The sequence below is a fragment of the Prionailurus viverrinus genome, chromosome C2 (assembly GCF_022837055.1).
Source record: "Prionailurus viverrinus isolate Anna chromosome C2, UM_Priviv_1.0, whole genome shotgun sequence".
Taxonomy (NCBI): Eukaryota; Metazoa; Chordata; class Mammalia; order Carnivora; family Felidae; genus Prionailurus; species Prionailurus viverrinus.
In genome coordinates this window covers 10,657,175-10,675,846 of record NC_062569.1, presented here as the reverse complement: position 1 = coordinate 10,675,846, position 18,672 = coordinate 10,657,175, and the positions used below count along the sequence as shown (strand labels likewise).

At 47.4% G+C, this 18,672-nt stretch overlaps 1 protein-coding gene across 2 annotated transcripts in view; it reads left to right on the top strand.

Moving 5' to 3' along the window:
• CMTM7 (CKLF like MARVEL transmembrane domain containing 7) overlaps nucleotides 1-10,166 on the top strand; it is a 51,435-nt gene extending 41,269 nt beyond the window's left edge. Inside the window, exons 3-5 of one of the 2 annotated variants that reach the window (XM_047875838.1) lie at nucleotides 3,607-3,705; nucleotides 6,598-6,679; nucleotides 9,630-10,166. In XM_047875838.1, the coding sequence (XP_047731794.1) occupies nucleotides 3,607-3,705; nucleotides 6,598-6,679; nucleotides 9,630-9,643 (195 nt within the window). In that variant the 3' untranslated portion in view covers nucleotides 9,644-10,166. The remainder of the gene's footprint in view (nucleotides 1-3,606; nucleotides 3,706-6,597; nucleotides 6,680-9,629) is intronic. The other variant, XM_047875839.1, reaches the window with a different exon arrangement.
• The last annotated feature ends 8,506 nt before the right edge of the window (nucleotides 10,167-18,672 follow it).

The following is an 18,672-nucleotide window of genomic DNA, read 5'->3' as shown; positions in this document are numbered from 1 at the left end:
ATTTTCTTAATTTCATTTTTGGATTGTTCATTCCAAGTGGATAGAAATACAAGTGATTTCTGTATATTGATCTTGTAACCTTAACCTTGGTGAACTCATTTTAGATCTAATAGACTGTTAGTGGATTCTTCAGGATTTTGTAGATATAAGATTATGCCATCTATGAGTAGAGATAGTTTTATATTCCTTTCCAATCATTTTCTTATCTTATTGTTCTTATTCAACTAAGAAATTAGTTGAATATTGAAGTGGCAAGACCACACATCGCTATCTTGTTCCTGAGCGTAGGAGGAAAGCATTCCATCTTTCATCATTAAATATAATGTTAGCCGTGGATTTTTACAGATGAGATTTATCAGATTGAAAAAGTTAATTTCCAGTCCTCCTTTGTTGAATGTTTTTTTTATCATGAAAGGGTGTTAGATTTTGTCAAATGCTTTTTCTTAGTCTGTTGAGGCAATCGTGGTTTTTTCCCCCTTAATATTCTTCTAATATAGTGTATTACATTGACTTTCATATTTGGAACTAAAGTTTGCATCCCTGGGATAAATTTTGTTTGGTCATGATATGTAATTCAGTTTATATGTAGCTGGGTTTGGTTTGCTAGCATTTTATTGAGAATTTTTATATTTGTATTTGTAAGAGATACCAGTGTGTAGTTTTCTTGTGATACCTTTGTCTGGTTTTGCTATCACTGTAATACTGGTCTCATAGAATAATTTGGGAAGTGTTACCACCTCTTCTATATTTTAAAAGAGTTTGTGAAGAATTGGTATTCTTATTTAAATGTTTGGTAGAATTCTGCAGTGAAAGCATCTGAGCCTGGGTTTTTCTTATGGGTGATTTATTATTCTTATTAATACAAACTCTCCTTGTTTTAGATTTTTCAGATTGTTTATTTCTGCTTGAGTCATTTTCAGTGGTATGTTCTTATAGGAACATGTCTGTTTCATCTAAGTTTTCTAAGTTACTGGCATACAATTGTTCAAGTATTCCTTTAAAATCAGTTTTACTTCTGTAAGTTCTGTAGTGATGTCCCCTCTTTCATTTCTGATTCTGGTCATTTGAATCTGGTCATCTTTTCTCTCCCTTTTTTTTTTCTTGATCAGTTTTGCTAAAGGTTTGGCTGTTTTTTTCATCTTTGCAAAGAACCAGTTTTGGTTTCACTAATTTTCCCTATTGTTCTTCTGTTCTGTAGATCATTAATTTCTGCTCCCATCTTTTTTTCCTTCTGTCTCCTTGCTTTAGATTTATTTTGATCTTCTTTTTCCAATGTCTTAAGGTACAGATTAGGTTATTAATTTGAAACCTTTCTTCTTTTTTAGTATAGGTCTGTACAGCTATAAATTTCTTTCTGAGCACTGCTTTAGCTGCATCCCATAATTTGAGTCTATTATGTCTTCATTTTCATTCATCTGCAAGTATCTTCTAATTTTCCTTGTGGTTTTGTCTCTAATTGGCCCATTAGTTAGGAATGTGTTATTTTGTACATATCTGTGGGTTTCCCAAATTTCTTCCTGCTATTGCTTTCTAATTTCATTCTGTTGTAGCTGAAGAACATACTTCATGTTATTTTAGTCTTTCACATTTATTGAGTTTTATTTTATGGTTTAACATATAGTGTATCCTAGAGAATATTTTATTTGCATTTGAGAGGAATGTATATTCTGTTGTTGGGTAGAGTGTTTTATAGATGTTAGGTTAGGTTTAGTTGCCTTATAGTATTGAGTCTTCTATTTCCTTGTTGATCTTCTCCCTAATTGGTCTATACATTATTGAAAGTAGGGTATTGAAGCTTCCAACTATTATTTTTGAATTATCTATTTCTCCCTTCATCTCTTTGAGTTTTTGCTTCATGTGTTGCTTTGTTGTTAGGTGAATTCGTGTTTATAATTGTCTTCCTGACGGATTGACGTTTTCATCATTATAAAATGTCCCTCTTTATCTTTGGTAACATTTTTTGTTTTAACATCTATTTTGTCTGACACCAGTATAACGCCTCCAGTTTTCTTTTGGTTGCTATTTGAATGGAAGCTTCTACTTTCAATCTGTTTGTATCTTTGAATATAAGGTTTTCTCCAGTAGACAAGTTGAATCTTTTTTTTTTTTTTTTTTTTTTTTTTTTAAATCCAGCCTGACAACCTCTGCTTCTTGTTTGGATTGTTTTAATTATTCACATTTAATGTTATTACCCGCTATGTTATCTTGAGAGACCTTTCCTTTGTGTTCCTAAGTTATAAGGCTCCTTTCAAAGTTATGACACCTTTCTGCTTCTTTTGAGAACAAGCTCCTCTGATAACGATACTGATAATGAACAGGCAGAGGAGGGAATAAAAGCTGGGGACAAGAATAGGGGTGGGCTGAGAAGGGAATGAGAATGTTGGAGGGGTTAGCTCAGCCCCACGTTTTCGATGGGGCACTATTGGGGCATCTTCCATTTAGGACTCTCTCAAGTCAGTTTTCCCTACCCCATGTCATAGTCCTCTCACGTCATAGTCCTCTTTCTTTGTGGGTGAGAATCTTGGAGGGAGGGAACTTCACTTACTAATCTGCTCTTCAGTCAAAATCTCTGTGATCTACTTTCTGATAATTCCTTTCTAGTCCGTAAAGGGGAAATTTGGGTGTTTGATTTTGCCCAGCTTTCAGAGGAGCTGCTGCTTAAAAGCGGAACGCTTTTCCAGAATTTCATAGGTGACTACCCTGATGGGCAGAACTTCACGAAGGACTAATTTCCAAGTTCTCACCGATGACAATTAAAAATGAACGCACTCTGGATCCAGCGGGAGTACTCTCCCAGCCCTCAGCCCCAGTTCCCCTCTGATCTGGTGTTTAATGGGGAGAAAGAAGGAGGAGGTGGAAGTCATGCTGCTGAATGCGGGAGGTTCAGCCTCATTCCGGGTCTGTGGAGATGCCATTGTAAGCATGGGGTTGAATGGGGTGGAGGCGGACGGAAGCAACGGTGGAGTCTGCCCTGCCAACCAACTCCTCAGCAGAGTATGATGAAATGAGGACCAAACCAGGAGGCTCGGGTGCCAGAAAGCTGGCTCCCCCACCCCCACAAGCACATCACAGAAGGGCCCTGACCTCACTCTAAGCTCCGACTCCAAGTCTGAGGGGCCGAGCATCTCAAGTCCACACCTACAACTGTTCACAGGGCGGGTGGGCACCCCAGGCCGCCACCAAAGCCAGCACGTTGTTAGACGAGAACTTTCTCGGAAGCAGAAGCGTCAGACACACCTCTCTCTGAGGGGCTTTGCCTCTCAGAGCTGGAGCTGCCTTTAAACTCTCCAGCCTGGGAGCCATGAGAAGCTGTTTGCTTTAGCTCTCGCCAGACGTCAGGGTACTGTCTACAGATTGCTCTCAGGAGTAGAGCCGTCCTTAGTGGATATCTTTCCTCACGAGACAAGTGTCCTTTCTCTCTGTTGCCTCTCTGGCTGCCTGCTGGCTCCTTTTCTGTCTTGCAGGGCCTCATCCTGGCCAGCCTTCCGTAGCTGCTGCCTGTGAGCTAACTGCTGCGGTCAGAGTTCCTCTCTTCTGTGCCCAGTTCCCTCTGAGAACCAGGAGTGGACCTCCCGACCCACTGCTTTGCTTTGTTTTTGTCCCCAGGAACTTCTGCACTATTTAATCGGTACCCTGCTCCTCCTAATCGCCTCCATTGTGGCAGCCTCCAAGAGTTACAGCCAGAGCGGACTGGTAGCTGGAGCGGTGAGGACGGTCTCGGGGGACACTTCACGCACGAGTTCACCTCTAGTACATTTTCTTCCTGACGGGCAGCGAAGGGATGGTTTCCTGGGGCCTTTCTTCCCTAGAAAAGTACCCATCAGTACCCGCCTCGATCCAGCCGGCAGCAGTCTCCAAAGAGCCTTAAACTTGGGCCCACAGCAGAGGGTCTCAGCAGGTGGACCGTCAGGGTTTCTGGCACACACAGATGGCCCGTGGCCCAGCCCTCTCTCTCACGAAGCCACTGCTTAAACCAGGGGGCCATTCGGCGTTAATGCACATGCCCATTTGAGTCATGTGCTTGTGGCTACCTCGGTGTTGTGCGGGCAAAGATTCCAAGGCCACGTTAGGGCCCACGGGAAGAGGATGTGATCAGTTAGTGATACCTGTCACGAGTGCTGGCTTTGCTGGTCCCGACTTATAACCATATTCAGGCCAGGAAGTAACACTTTTAGACCTTTCAAAGGTGAGAATTGATCGATTGATAGCCTGAATAGAACCATGGAAATGTATAAAAATAAGAGTGTTGTGGGGCTGTGTTTACCACCCCCCCCACACACATATTTTCATATGTGTGTATACTATACATATATATGTATTATTTAAAAAAATTTTTTTAATGTTTGTTTATTTTTGAGAGAGAGAGAGAGACAGAGCACGAGCAGGGGAGGGTCAGAGACAGAGGGAGACACAGAATCCGAAGCAGGCTCCAGGCTCTGAGCCGTCAGCACAGAGCCCGACGCGGGGCTCAAACTCACAAACCACGCGATTATGACCTGAGCTGAAGGTAGACACTTAACTGAGCCACCCAGGCGCCCTTGCATTTATTATTACTTAACGATGCATAGATTCCTGCAATCTGGTTTCTGATTTAGCTCACTGGTTACAGTTTGGTGGCCTGTGGGCCAGTACGGATTTGCCTCATTTTGAGTTTTACGAAAAGCTGCACGGGACAGTCACTCTTTCATGTACGTGTTAACATAATTCTCCAGACTTCGGGTTGGGAGTGGTTTAGTGCCTGGAGTTCCACTGAGGGGTGGGGTCTGTCCTCCAAAGGTGGGGAGGGGGGCAGCCAAGCCTCTCAATACTCATGGGCCTTCGGTGCCTCGCGCAGCCACCCCTCCCCACCCCTGCAATCCCCAAGGACGGGAGTGAATGCTACCTACAGGTTACCACCTGCTTGATTACAGGCCGGCTGGTGCCCACTGTGTCAGAGCCACACGGGAGGCTCCCACTGGGTTTTAGGATTCAGGTTGCACATAACCGTGTCTGTTAGCCTTAGAATTCCAATAAGCCCCATTTATCATACACCGTCTTTGTGCCTAGGACAAAGCCTGGGCCATGAGGGAGCCAGAAGAAATAAAAAGACACGGACCTTGCTTATGAGAAAATGGTAATCTAGTTCAGGAGTCAAGGCCAAGGCGCATGAAACAATTAGCAAACAAGGCATTGTTGTCCAGAATAGCATTATGTAGCGATATAATAAACTGTTCAATTATGCAGTGCAGACAGTTGGGGACCGGGATAGTATATAATGTGCTAATTGTGCAGGACAGACAATGAGGGGCTAGGACAGGCTCCAATAGGCTAATTATGTGGTGCAGACAATCGGTACAAAGGGAGCCAAGGAAAGGGACCCGGGGGAGGGGAGTGGGTGTGGGCCTGTGGGGGCAGCCGCTTATGTAAACCAGAGGCCGGGCCTGAAAAGAAAACCAAACCCTGGAAATCCTGCCCGTGGCCTGGCTGCTCCTGGGCTCCTCCTATTGTGTGTCAGCCGTGGCTCTGGCCGCGCCGCAAACCTGAGGCCATGTGCAAGTCTGGGGACATTTGGGCAAAAATACAGAGCAGGGTTCTGTTGATTCCTAGGGCTCAGATCCCATGTCTGGCCCTCGCTATCTCTGTGGCCCTGAGCAAACTAGTTGACTTGCTGTCCTTCCTTGTCTTTAGCTGCCAAATGAGGGGGAGGGGAGGGTACCCGCATCACCCAGCCGGAAACGTGGTAGGAGTTTAAAGGATCAGCACACCTAATGGGCTTAGCACACGGCGGGCACATAGCAAGTGGTCAATAAATTATACTTGCTGCAGCTGCTGGTGTTGTTGACAAGTAAGGAAATGGCTACAGGCTTCAAAGTTTCATACGAAGACAGCAGAGTCTCTTCGACCATCAGGAGCCTCACACGAGACCCTTTTCCTCCCTGGGCGCCCTGTTCTTTCTTCATCGTTAAATGAGGTTGGACTGGGCTAGGTCAGCTTTCCTAGATAAGCTGGGTCAGCCGCTTGAGCACAGAGTGGAGCCTCAGAATAGAAAGGTGCGCTGCCCTATATATATTTTAGGCTAATACTGTTTAAATGTTTGCAGACATGAAACTGCCTGTCAGGGCTTCAGCTTCGGGCTCTTGCCTGGCTATAAAGTGAGACAGAACAGAAAGCCATTAATGAATGAAATGCAATGCTGCCACATCAGTAAGGTCCATTTGAACATTAGAAATTTAAAAACCTAAATTAAAATACACAACTTCACCTTTTTCTCTTTCATTAGCCCCGGGTAATTACAGTCCAGTGTCTGGGCCCCAGCTTAGTGGTAAACACAAACCCAAACGTGGGCCCTGAAGTTGCCTAGAGCGAGGAGAGCCAGGAGGTGAAAGCCAGAGCCTGGCTGCCAGGCCTGCGCTAGGGCCCCTGCTGGGGGAGCCGTGGACACAAGGCCTCGTTCCTGCACCTGAGCAGGGACCGGGTGGTCCGCTCCCGTGATTCTCCGGGGCTCCCTCCTGGCCACAGCTGGTCCAGAAACAGGCGCAGGGATGAGAAACAAAGGGCGGCTAGCCTGAGTGATTGGCCCTCGGCCTGGGAACTTCCTTTGCTCTCTCTCCTGTGTAGATCTTCGGTTTCGTGGCCACCTTCCTCTGCCTGGCGAGCATATGGCTGTCCTACAAGATCTCGTGTGTGACCCAGTCAACAGGTGAGTTCTGGTTGCCCGAACACAGATGATCTCTGAAAGTAGAGTTCCCTCTGCTGGGGAACGGGAGGACGGCCTGGTCTGGAGTTCAGCAGCAGGGAAGGGCCGCCCACCGTGAGGCGTTGGGGGGGCCAAGGTGGAAAGGTGTCACCCAAGGTTCTCTGCTCCGCACTGTCAGCGCAGCGCCCAACACGGGGCTCGATCTCACAAACTACAGGATCGTGACCTGAGCCGAGATCAAGAGTCGGACGCTTAACCAACTGGGCCACCCAGGTGCCCCGGTGAAGCATTTTTTTTTTTTTTAAACAGTGATTTTAAAAAAATTTTTTTAACGTTTTACTTATTTTTGAGACAGGGAGAGACAGAGCATGAACAGGGAGGGTCAGAGAGAGGGAGCCACAGAATCTGAAACAGGCTCCAGGCTCCGAGCTGTCAGCACAGAGCCTGACGCGGGGCTCGAACTCACGGACCGCGAGATCATGACCTGAGTCGAAGTCGGCCGCTCGACCGACTGAGCCACCCAGGCGCCCCAGAAGCATTTTCTTTAAATAAGTTCCCTCATGACAAAAATAAAGTGTAGAGAATTTTGAAAATGCAAATAAGAAAAACAAAATATTTTTAATGAAAACCGTCTATCATCACACTACCCAGAAATAGCACCTACTGGGTGTCTGTCCTTCCAGTATTTCTTCTCTCTGGTTGGATGGATGGATGGATGGACAGATACAAAGATGTATAGATACATATGTTGCTTTTGTTAAACGATCAAACTTGAGGCATTATTTGTAACCTGTTCTCATTCTCGTACTTAACCATCTATCAGACATTTTCCCCACTTGTTTGGGGATTCTTTTCCATCACATTTTTTAAAAAGATTTTATGTATGTACGCATTTAGATTTTATTTTTAAGTAATCTCTGTGCCCAACTTGGGGTCGAACTTACAACCCCAAGATCGGGAGTGGCATGCTCTAAGGACTGAGCCAGCCAGTTGCCCCTCTTCTCCCATCGCTTTTTGTTAAGTGTTTATTTTTGAGAGACAGCACGAGCCAGGGAGGGGCAGAGAGAGAGAGACAGAGGATCTGAAGCGGGCTCTGTGCTGACAGCAGAGAGCCGAATGCGGGGCTCGAACTCAAAAACTGTGAGATCATGACCTGCTTGGAAGTCGAACATTTAACCCGCTGAGCCACCCACGTGTCCCTCCCATCACTTTTATTTATTTATTTATTTTTATTTTTAGCGTTTATTTATTTTTGAGACAGAGAGACAGAACATGAACGGGGGAGGGTCAGAGAGAGGGAGATACAGAATCTGAAACAGGCTCCAGGCTCTGAGCGGTCAGCACAGAGCCCGACGCGGGGCTCGAACTCACCGACCGTGAGATCATGACCTGAGCTGAAGTCGGCCGCTTAACCGACTGAGCCACCCAGGCGCCCCTCTCTCCCATCACTTTTAATGGCTCTGTGCTGTTGCATTGACTCCAGGGCATGTCTGTGTCATAGTTTACTTGTCTCCTGTCTCGGGTCACTGTGGTGTTTTGTTTTGTTTTGTTTTGTTTTAATTCTTTGCTACTAAACAGTGTTGTAAAGAACACACTTGTAAATATAGCCCCATACTCATCCCTAATGTCTTCTACCTCTAGAATGCATTCCTAGAGGTAACACTGCTGAGAGCTTGACCCAGGTATTTTGATTAATCCACCTTTTTCTTTAGCCCAGCCCTTCCTGTCTTTGTTCTTTTTCTTTCTCTTAAAAAAATAAAGGAATATCAGAGTGTGTACAGTACATGGTCTGAGTTGTCCCGAAGAAACGTTTCCACCAGCTTCCGATTCCCTCTAGAAGTCACTGACAAAAAGAGAACAGGAAGCTGAGGGAGAGGAGGCAGTCACAAGAGACCACAGGCTGTAGGATTCTGTTTACATGAATCAGGCGGAAGAGACAAATCCAAAGAGGCAGAAAGTAGATCAGAGGTTGCCAGGAGCTGGGGAGGTGACTGCAGGCGGGTGTGGGCCTTCTCTTGGAAGGGATGAAATATTCCAGAAGTATGGCAGTCAGTGTTCGCACAGTCCTGTGAGTACATGGAAACTGTGGACATGAAGCCTACACTTGAGGTGGGTGAGTTGTACGGTAGGTAGATTTTGTCTCGCTGAAGCTGTTTAAGGGAGAAAATCAATGAGGGGGCGCCTGGGTGGCTCAGTTGGTTAAGTGCCTGACTCTTGGCTTCGGCTCAGGTCATGATCTTGTGGTCGTGGGATCGAGCCCCGTGTTGGGCTCTGCGCTGAGTGTGGAGCCTGCTTCGTCTCTCTCCTCTCTCTCTGCCCCTCTCACTCTCTAAATAAATAGATACATAAATAAGTAAAATAAATTTTTAAAAAAACCAATGAAGAAAAGTAGAGAATGTAACAGTTATGGGTAACATCTGAAGGTGAAAATTATGACTTAAAATTATGAAGGAAGAGCCCAAAGAAACCGCAAACACAATGAGAGTCCCTGTGACGATAGGCCTGGGTGGGGAAGAGGAAGGATAGAAACCCCCTGTCCCCCCGCCCGTACTAATTTTTTTCTTTTCTGTTAGAAATGTATTTAGAGGGGCGCCTGGGTGGCTCAGTCGGTTAAGCAGCTGACTTCGGCTCAGGTCATGATCTCGCGGTCTGTGAGTTCGAGCCCCGCGTCGGGCTCTGTGCTGACAGCTCAGAGCCTGGAGCCTGCTTCAGATTCTGGGTCTCCCTCTCTCTCTGACCCTCCCCTGTTCATGCTTGGTCTCAAAAATAAATAAACATAAAAAAAAAAAAGAAAAGAAATGTATTTAGAAGGAAAAAACGAATTCCAATGGTAGTTGTTGCTGGATGGAGGAAGGAAGTGCTCTGAGCAGAGCTGGGGGGCAGCCTCCTGATGTGTGGCTTCTGGGTGGGCCTGCCCTGCCCGCCGTCCTAACTTTGCCGCTTCCTTCCCAAGATGCCGCTGTCTGAGGACACCCTGTGCCCCGGCCCGAGGCAGGCCCTGAGACGGGAGCATCGGGGGGCCGGCGCCCAGGACGGGCTTCTGAACCTCTGCTCCTGTGCCAAAGCCCTGCCCACACTGCTGGGCACAAGAGGGGCCCTCGGCGTCCTCCTGGGCTCCTGAGCCGCTCTCAGCCTTTCTGGTCTTCCTTGGAGAATAGTCCTCGCCGCCTGGGAACGAAAGCAGCCTCCAGGGAAATCTGGTCTCTTCCTCCTGCTCTTAGAACCAACTGTCTCAGGGACTGATGACCCCACTTACCTACCACAGCGGAGGGTTTCTGAATACTCCTGCCTAAATCTGCTTCTACTCCACATTCCTCAGGGGGATGAAGCTGCCTTAAGTCCTCTTATAGAAACAAAGCTCTCTCTGGGGCACCAGGGTGGCTCAGTCGGTTAAGTTTCCCACTTCGGCCCAGGTCATGATCTCACGGTTCAAAAGTTCGAGCCCCGTGTCGGGCTCTGTGCTGACAGCTCGGAGCCTGGAACCTGCTTCAGATTCTGAACCTCCCTCTCTCCCTGCCCTCCCCGCTCACGCTCTGTTTCTTTCTCAAAAATAAATAAATATTTTAAAAAACTAACGAAAAAACAAAGCCATCTCCTAATTTATCCAGCTTGGGAAGAAGCCCGTCTTGAGACCAGACCCTCTTTCTTAAGTGAGGCAGGCCTGCAGAAGCACTGTGTGGTCAGCCCGTGTTGCAGGCCTCAGTCTTAATTACCACTGTGAGTGTGCGTGTGGGCGTGTGTGGAGGGGGGCGTGTGTGCATGTGTTTTGTAATAAAAATATTGACTTGGCCAATTTCTTATTGGACGAGAAAGCTGTAAACCAGGAGTCACATGACAGGGCCCACAAAGCTCATGGGAAAGCACTTGATGCACCCCGGGCCCCCCTCCCCCTACCCCCCCCACCTCCCCAGAGATGAGAACACTAAAGGATGCAGAAGACCCTGGCCCCTCAAGATTTGCATATTTTCAGAGTAAATGGATGTTAAGGGTGGAAGCCAGTACTGTTCACACAAGACCTAATAAAGCACTACTCACGAGCAGCACAAGTGGCCTTAGAAAAAGAGGGAACTTCTGGTACCTACTACAGCATAGATGAACCCCGAAGACATTGTGCCGAGTGAAATAAGCCAGAAGGACAAATGCTGTGTGATTCCATTTCCAGGAGATTCCTAGAGTAGTTAAAATTCAGAGACTGAAAGAAGGATGGTTGCCGGAGCGGGGGGCTGGCGTGGGGGGATGGGGAGTTCGTGTCCAATGGGTACAGCTTTCAAGCGGGAAGACGGAAACGTTCTGGAGTCGGATGTGGTGGTGGCTGCACAGCATAAATGTAATGCCAATGAGCTGCACCTAAAAGCTGTGAAAGTGGTTAAGTTCTATGTTACGCATAGTTAAAAAAAACTTTTTTTTAATGTTCACTTATTTTTGAGAGAGAGAGCGCGAGCAGGGGAGGGGCAGAGAGAAAGGGAGACACAGAATCTGAAGCAGGCTCCAGGCTCCGAGCTGTCGGCACAGAGCCCAACGCGGGGCTCGAACCCACGAACCGTGAGATCACGACCTGAGCGGAAGATCATGACGCTTACCCAACTGAGCCACCCAGGTACCCCATTATGGACTGACTTTATAATAAGTAAATGTTGTAAATTGATCATTCGTGTTAACATCATATTTCCTGTTTTATATAATAGAGTTTCATATGATCTAGATTGACAAAGTGGGTTTCTCTGCTTAAAAATAACACGTTCAGAAGTCCCTGACAGGAAGGAAGCTGCCGGGCCAGAGCGATGCACCCAGGTTGGAGGCAGCCAGACACTGAGTGGCTTTCTCATGAAGACCACCGGGCGAGTAACTGGAGCCTGTGGACCTTGTAAGGTGAATGAGGCAACCGGTGGCTTGCTGGGGTTTTATTGTCATTTTCTGTGTATATGAAAATTATGCAAATGAGAAAGACCACGATAAGCTCCATGCAGAGTTGTGCAAAAAAGGTAACATCGCAGTGTCAAGGGTGCCCTTTGGCTCAGTTCTGTGGAGCAGTAACAGCCAGAATAATGGTGACGCTGAATATCGACCTGACCCAAACTATTAAAAACTCATTGCGAGGGCAGGGGTGCATGTGGAGGGCAGCCCAGGGCTCCAGATGCCCCAAGTGTCGGAGAGAATTTTTAGGCTAAACATTTGAGTTTTAAAAGTTGCCAAATAGGGGCGCCTGGGTGGCTCAGTCAGTTGAGCTTTTGACTTCAGCTCAGGTCATGATCTCACAGTCTGTGAGTTCAAGCCCAGCATGGGGCTCTGTGCTGACAGCTCAGAGCCTGGAGCCCGCTTCAGATTCTGTGTCTCCCTCTCTCTATGCCCCTCCCCTGCCCATGCTCTGTCTCAAAAATAAATAAAAACATTAAAAACTAGTAATAACGAAAAAATAAAGGTTGCCAAATAAACTTTTAAAAGATACACTTCAGGCCGAGCCAAATGCGTGCCGAGGCTTTGTGCAGCCCGCGAGCCCTCGGTTTGCGACCCTACCTGACCCGGTGGTTCTGGGGACGGGAAGGAGGGTGGTCTGGCAGCAGGAAGTCAGGGCTGAGGCCGGAGCGCGCGGAGGCTTCTCGGGCCAGCACCTGCTTCCTCCCGAAACCCCAAGCTAGTGCGCGGGGCGGGGGCCCTCCCCGGGGTCCCCTGCCGGCAGAGTCGCCTGCTGGCGCGCTGCCACCGGTCGCAGCTGGCCTCAACTTTTCTTCTGCGAAAACAAAACCCTGAGGAGCAGGTGGCCGCCCTGCGCGCCCTCGCCTAGCAGCGCGCGCCCTCTTGTGGCAGCGGGGCGCAGCGCGGCATTTAACCAACCTTTGTGACTGTGTGCTTCCCCTTGCCTCACCCCTCCCGTCTCTCCTCTCCCAGCACAACCTCCAGATCCTTCCATCCACCGCATCTTTGCTTTTCTTAATATGTAGCTCTACGGCAGTTACATGGGTTGCCTAGAAAGTGCATAGAAGTCTGGTAGTTATCCGTAATTGAAACAGTCACCATGCTGTATGTAATGTGGGCCTCACATCTCTCTTCATCCAGCCACCACTGCAGTGCCGGTCCTGCAAGGGCTGTGACAACTTCATGCCACTGTAACCACACGACTGTGCTCCAGGCCTCCACTGGCGCCTCTTGACTGTCCTGTGGATGCTGCCCAGGGACCCACCCAGCACCCACACATGTGCGGCCGGCAAGTGCAGGAGACTTCCTGCCCTGGGGTGGAACACTGGCCAATGGGACACAGGAGTCAGTGGATACATCTGTTCTCTCCTGGGACAAATTGTCCTAAGGCAAGTTTTACACCGCTTCTCCAGGGACAGTTCTGTGGGACCAAGGGAACAGTCACACTGAGTGGTGACCAACTCAGTAACACATCTTCGTATCAGCCATCTCCTTCTCAGCTTCACTCCAGATGGTTCGGATGGATATGTGGGTACAGGCAGGAAATATGTGGTGGCTGCATGAATAGCCTCAGGGGTGGCTTTGGAAGACAGGAGTGAGGGGGAATAGGGAGATAACTCCAATGGCCAAAGCCCTGTGCAAAGCATCTGATCATCTACTTTGGTGGAAGTGGCCCAATGAGAAAATATACAGCCTTGGGGACAGGTGAATGGCCAGGGGCCTAGAAAGGGAAAGACCAGTAAGGCCCCGAGGGGTGGATGGGGCAGGAAGGCACTAAAATTCTCAACCACGCAATTCATTTGAACAATCCGTGGATTTCCTACAAAATAAAAATCCTGGATAATGAGGCCACTAAATGCCACGGAAAAAAAGTAGCCCAGAAAAAAACCCCTGCACATATGCGTATATTGTATGATTAAAAGCTCAGGGACCCACAGAATTAAAGGTCCAGGCGGGGCTAGACCGGCTAGGGGCTGTGAGGGTGCACAAACAGAAGGGAAACCTGGAGTGGATTTCACAGCTCCTGTGGAGCCAAGACCTTCATCTGAGCTGATAGCACCCGGACTGCACTAATTGGCGGCAGGACAAGGAGGGGCAAGAATCGGGTATGAGACCGGGTCTCCAGATTCAGCCCCACCCCGAGGAAGCCCCACATATTTCTAAATTTATTAGATACTGGCTGTAGTCCTGTGGCTTTGTGGGCGTTACGTTTGTTTTTCGGTCTGGACTCTGCTCCCTGCTCTTTTGCAACAAACTGCTCGCAGGATGCACACACTGCGACCCCTTGGGGTGGGTCATACAAGGCAGAGGCCAAGCCAAAAAGGGCGTTTACCCATAAAGCTTGCCAAGCATTAACAACGGAAACAATGCCTTTTCCTGGGAGCAGAAAAGGTGCACTGTCTTCTCCCGCAAGGTTTCACAGAGCCAGGGGTGCCGTGCAAAGCTTCAAAGCTTCAAGTTGAACACCCCTGCCGGCCACCGGCAGCTGGCGTTACTGTAGAGCAGGGAAGCTTAAAGAACGTGGTCACGTCCATGTCCAGGGCCTGACATCATCAAAGCGCATGAATGTGTTGCCGCCTTCGTGCCTGGCTCTTGGTTTGCGGCCTCGGGTGTTGCGAACACTGTTTTTAGATCGCCTTTCTAGGGGTGGGGGCAGGGGTGTGGAGGGTACATTTTTATCGCTCTGGATTCGCCGGCGATCGAGCATCAGCGTATCGGACACGGCCAGTATCACGTGCCACCCAGGCACAGCTGATGCGAGACAGACGGGACCGTAAATGAGGACCGTAAATGAGAATGCAAGTGTCCGGCCTTCCGCGCGACCATCTTGGAAGCTGTGTCACGACTCGGGGGGCTATTTCCCGGTCACGTTAGGACAAACGTAGCCGCCACTACGGAAGCGGCCCCGCAGCAGGACCGGCCGCTGCGCGTACTGGCTGTCGGGGGCCGTCCCTCCAAACCTGGGGATGTTCCCGCAGCCCCCACCCCGAGTCATCAGGCATGTGTCCACCGGAGCGGGGGCCCGAACAGTGACACCTTGGAAACCATTCAGGCGGGAGAAGATGCCCCGCCCTAGAGCCTCCAGCTCCTCAGACCGCAGGGAACTACAGGTGTCAAGGCGCCGTTGACTGGCACCTTTCGCAGTGAACCCTCCTCCACTTCCGGGCCTCCGACCTCTTGGATTTGAGAACCTCCTCCTGCTGCTGACGGTCGACTGCCAGCGTTACTGAGCTCTAAATGAAACAGTGTCCACTTTCACACTCTCATCTTCCAGTTCGTACGTGGGGCAAGCTCCCGAAAGTCCTAAAGAGATAAGAAAACAGATCTTCCGATTCAGGGCCCAGCCCAGCCCCTGAGCCTGTAACCACCTTCACCAGCAAGTGGTCGCCCACCCATCGGACGGAAATAGTGTTTTCCCTATTGCACTGCTGGCTTAATAAAGGACTTGCCTGTCACGAGAATCAGTGATGAAAGAGCCCCCCCCCCCCCCCCCCCCCGCCACTGGCACAAGCAGGTCCCCTGCGATGCTGCAGCCATCCAGGGATGGTAAATGGGTCAGGGCCCACCGCAGTGGACACCCCGTGCAACGGGCTGAACACGGGGGACTTCCGGCCAGAGTGCGCCACCCCAAGATTTAGTAAACAGTATCTGTAACATTGGCCCGTGGCCTGTGTGGTCAGGTGTTTGGGCCACCCAGGACTGGGCTGGCGAAGACATACCATACATCGGGTGCAGCGTCCCCCACCCCCAGAAACACACAGCTATTTAATCACAGACAACAATATTTAAGTTGTATGCGTGGTCATGTGAAGCAACCACATCTAGAGAAAAGCACCTAGAGGAACATGTGGAAGGTGCGGGAGGTGTTAAAACAAGATAAAGTAAAAACTACCAGGCAATAACAATGCAGTAGGTGGGAGGAACTGAGGGGCATCAGTCCTCACGTCTGTGTGTCATTCGGGAGCCGAGCAGGAGTACTGATTACCCTTGTTTTCCTGACGTCAAATATGCACGCTAAAAATGTGAGTATCACTGCAGAATTTTAGCTGATGAAAGTGGCAGGAACTACAGTCGCCATTTTGTAAACACAGATAACAGATTCAGAGAAAGGCCAAGGGATGGGAACTTTTAACTAAAAGGTTGACGGGAACCTTCATGGTGGGAGGGATCAGGTGCCAGCATCGGGACCACTCGGGTGCAGTTCGTGCGGGATGGCGGGAGGCACGCGCCATCACCCACAGGAAAACCTTACAAAAAAGGAAAAGACTGACCTCAATTTAAGCAAGCCTTCAGAGCTATCTTTCAGTTTTCTAATCAGAATACGTCATCTTTAAAATAAAGATCCCACCATTTGCAACTACGTGGATGGAACTGGAGGGTATTATGCTAAGCACAATTAGCCAGAGAAAGACAAATACCATATGACTTCACTCATACGAGGAATTTAAGATACAAAACAGATGAACATAAAGGAAGGGAAAGAAAAATAATATAAAAACAGGGAGGGGGACAAAACATAAGAGACTTTTAAATACAGACAACAGAGGGTTGCTGGAGGGGTTGCGGGAGGGGAGATGGGCTAAATGGGTAAGGGGCACTAAGGAATCTAGTCCTGAAATCACTGTTGCACTATATGCTAATCTGGATGTAAATTATAAAAAATTAATTAATTTAAAAAATAAAATAAGATAGTGTTACAAATAATAAAATAAAATAAAGATCCCATTCTGGACACCTGCAAAAATAAAGTACCTAGGACAAATCTGACGAAAGATGTACAAGACCTTTTTGAAGAAAACCACGAACTTTATTGGAAAACAATAAAAGACCCAAATCAGTGGAGATTCTAGGTTCACGAATGTTAAGTTAAATCATAAATCATTTTCCCCCAAATTAATCTATAAATTCAATGCAATTCCAAGAAAAAATTAACAAGGGCTTTTTGTGGAACTTGCCAAATCAATCTTAAAATTTTATAGTAAAAAGTATCCTTATAGTAAAAAGTAAAGTGACCTTTCTCTCAATTTTACTGCAAACCTAAAACTATTCTTAAAAAGTCTTTAAAATAGGGGCACCGGGTTGGCTCAGTTGGTTAAGCGTCCAACTTCAGCTCAGGTCATAATCTTGTGGTTTGTGAGTTTGAGCCCCATGTTGGGCTCTGTGCTGACAGCTCAGAGCCTGGAACCTGCTTCGGATTCTTTGTCTCCCTCGCTCTCTGCCCCTCCCCCACTCTCACTCGGTCTTTAGGTCTCTCCAAAGGAAATAAAACATTAAAAAAAAAAAAATTCTCTCTCCCTCTGACCTTCTCCCCAGCTCAAAGAAAGAAAGAAAAAAAGAAAGAGAAAAAGTGTTTCAAATAACAAAGTGTTAAGAATACAACAATTTTGAACTTGCCCTCAGGTTATTACGACTTTATCAAGACTATGGTATTAGCATAGGTATAGAAAAAAAGCCTAAGGAGGCCAGCCCCAGACCGACGCATATGCATAAACTTGGTAGATGACAGAAGCAGCCGTTGTCTATCAGAGGAGCAAAGAGTCACGGAGTGCTCCTACCGCATACAGAAATCAGGGTACATTCAAGTACTAAATGTAAAATGCAAACCTTTAAACATTTTAGAAAGCGGCAGGGAACATCCGTGACCTTGAGCTAACAAGAATCGATAAGCAAAGAGACAAAGTATCCAGAAGCAAAGTTAAAATATAAATTATAGACTTTGAGGAGATATTTCCAAGGCACATTACTAACAAAGGATAACACCCATAATATGTCAAGAACTCTCAAACGAGTTTAAAAAAAAACCAAAAACACACATCAGGGTGAAAAAAAGGCAAAGAATATAAACGAACAACTCACTGATGTGGCGAAGCGTACAAAGTCAACAGCCGAATGAGAAGACGCCCAGGCTCACCAGTCATAAGGGGAGTGTAAAAGAAAATGAGAGACCATTTCAGCCCCAGGTCAGCAAAACTCTTAAGCCAAACTAATACTAAGTGCAAGACAAGAATAAGGAAACAAAGCACCCCTGTACACGGCTGACGCGAAGTCTCCACTTTGGAGACCGTTTGGAAATATTTAGCCATGTTGGAATCCCACACATCCTGCGATGCAACAATTTCTAAGTCCACAACCTACACAGAACTCTTGCACCCGTGCGTGAGATGTTCAAAGATGTCTGTTCCCTGGAACACTGGTTCAAACGGTCAAAAACAAACCACATCAAAATTTTTCTGTCAACAGAGGAAAGGTAAGTAAACTGGCAAATTCGTACCGCGGGATGCCAAATAGTTTATTTATTTTTTTTTTCCAACGTTTATTTATTTTTGGGACAGAGAGAGACAGAGCATGAACAGGGGAGGGTCAGAGAGAGGGAGACACAGAATCTGAAACAGGCTCCAGGCTCTGAGCCATCAGCCCAGAGCCTGACGCGGGGCTCGAACTCCCGGACCGCGAGATCGTGACCTGGCTGAAGTCGGACGCTTAACCGACTGCGCCACCCAGGCGCCCCCCAAATAGTAGTTTAAATGAATGAGCTAGAGCTGCGTGTATCAGATACATTTCAAAATACTACCGATTGGAAAAAGCAACCTACGAATGGCTAAATCTAGCATAAATACCATGTCGGACATTGTTTATGGATACATCTCTCTAAATAGTACAGACAATAAAGACAGGAAAGACAGATACCACATTCAAGATCATGTGTGCCTTTGGGAAAGTAAAAAGTAAGATTGGAGGTGGTGGTATTCAGAAGTGAAAGTTCATTTTCTTTCTTAAACAAGGGCCTTTGAAAAAACTATGGCAAAAAGTCATGATCTATTAAAGCTGGGTGGTGTCTGAAATGGGTGTTATCTTCTGTGCTCCCAGTACTCAACAGTTCTCAAAAATTAGAAGTAGCCAATTATGAAGGTCACAGGAAAAAAAAAAAAACAGTACTTCCCACCTTTTATTAGACCAATTTTCTAGGGTACACATAACTTGTACAATTATAGTTTAGTCTAAACGTCAGAACTGTTAGTTTTTCTATTTTACATTGCTTTGGGGGTATTCAGGCCTACAAAAATTTCTTAAACTGGGAATTT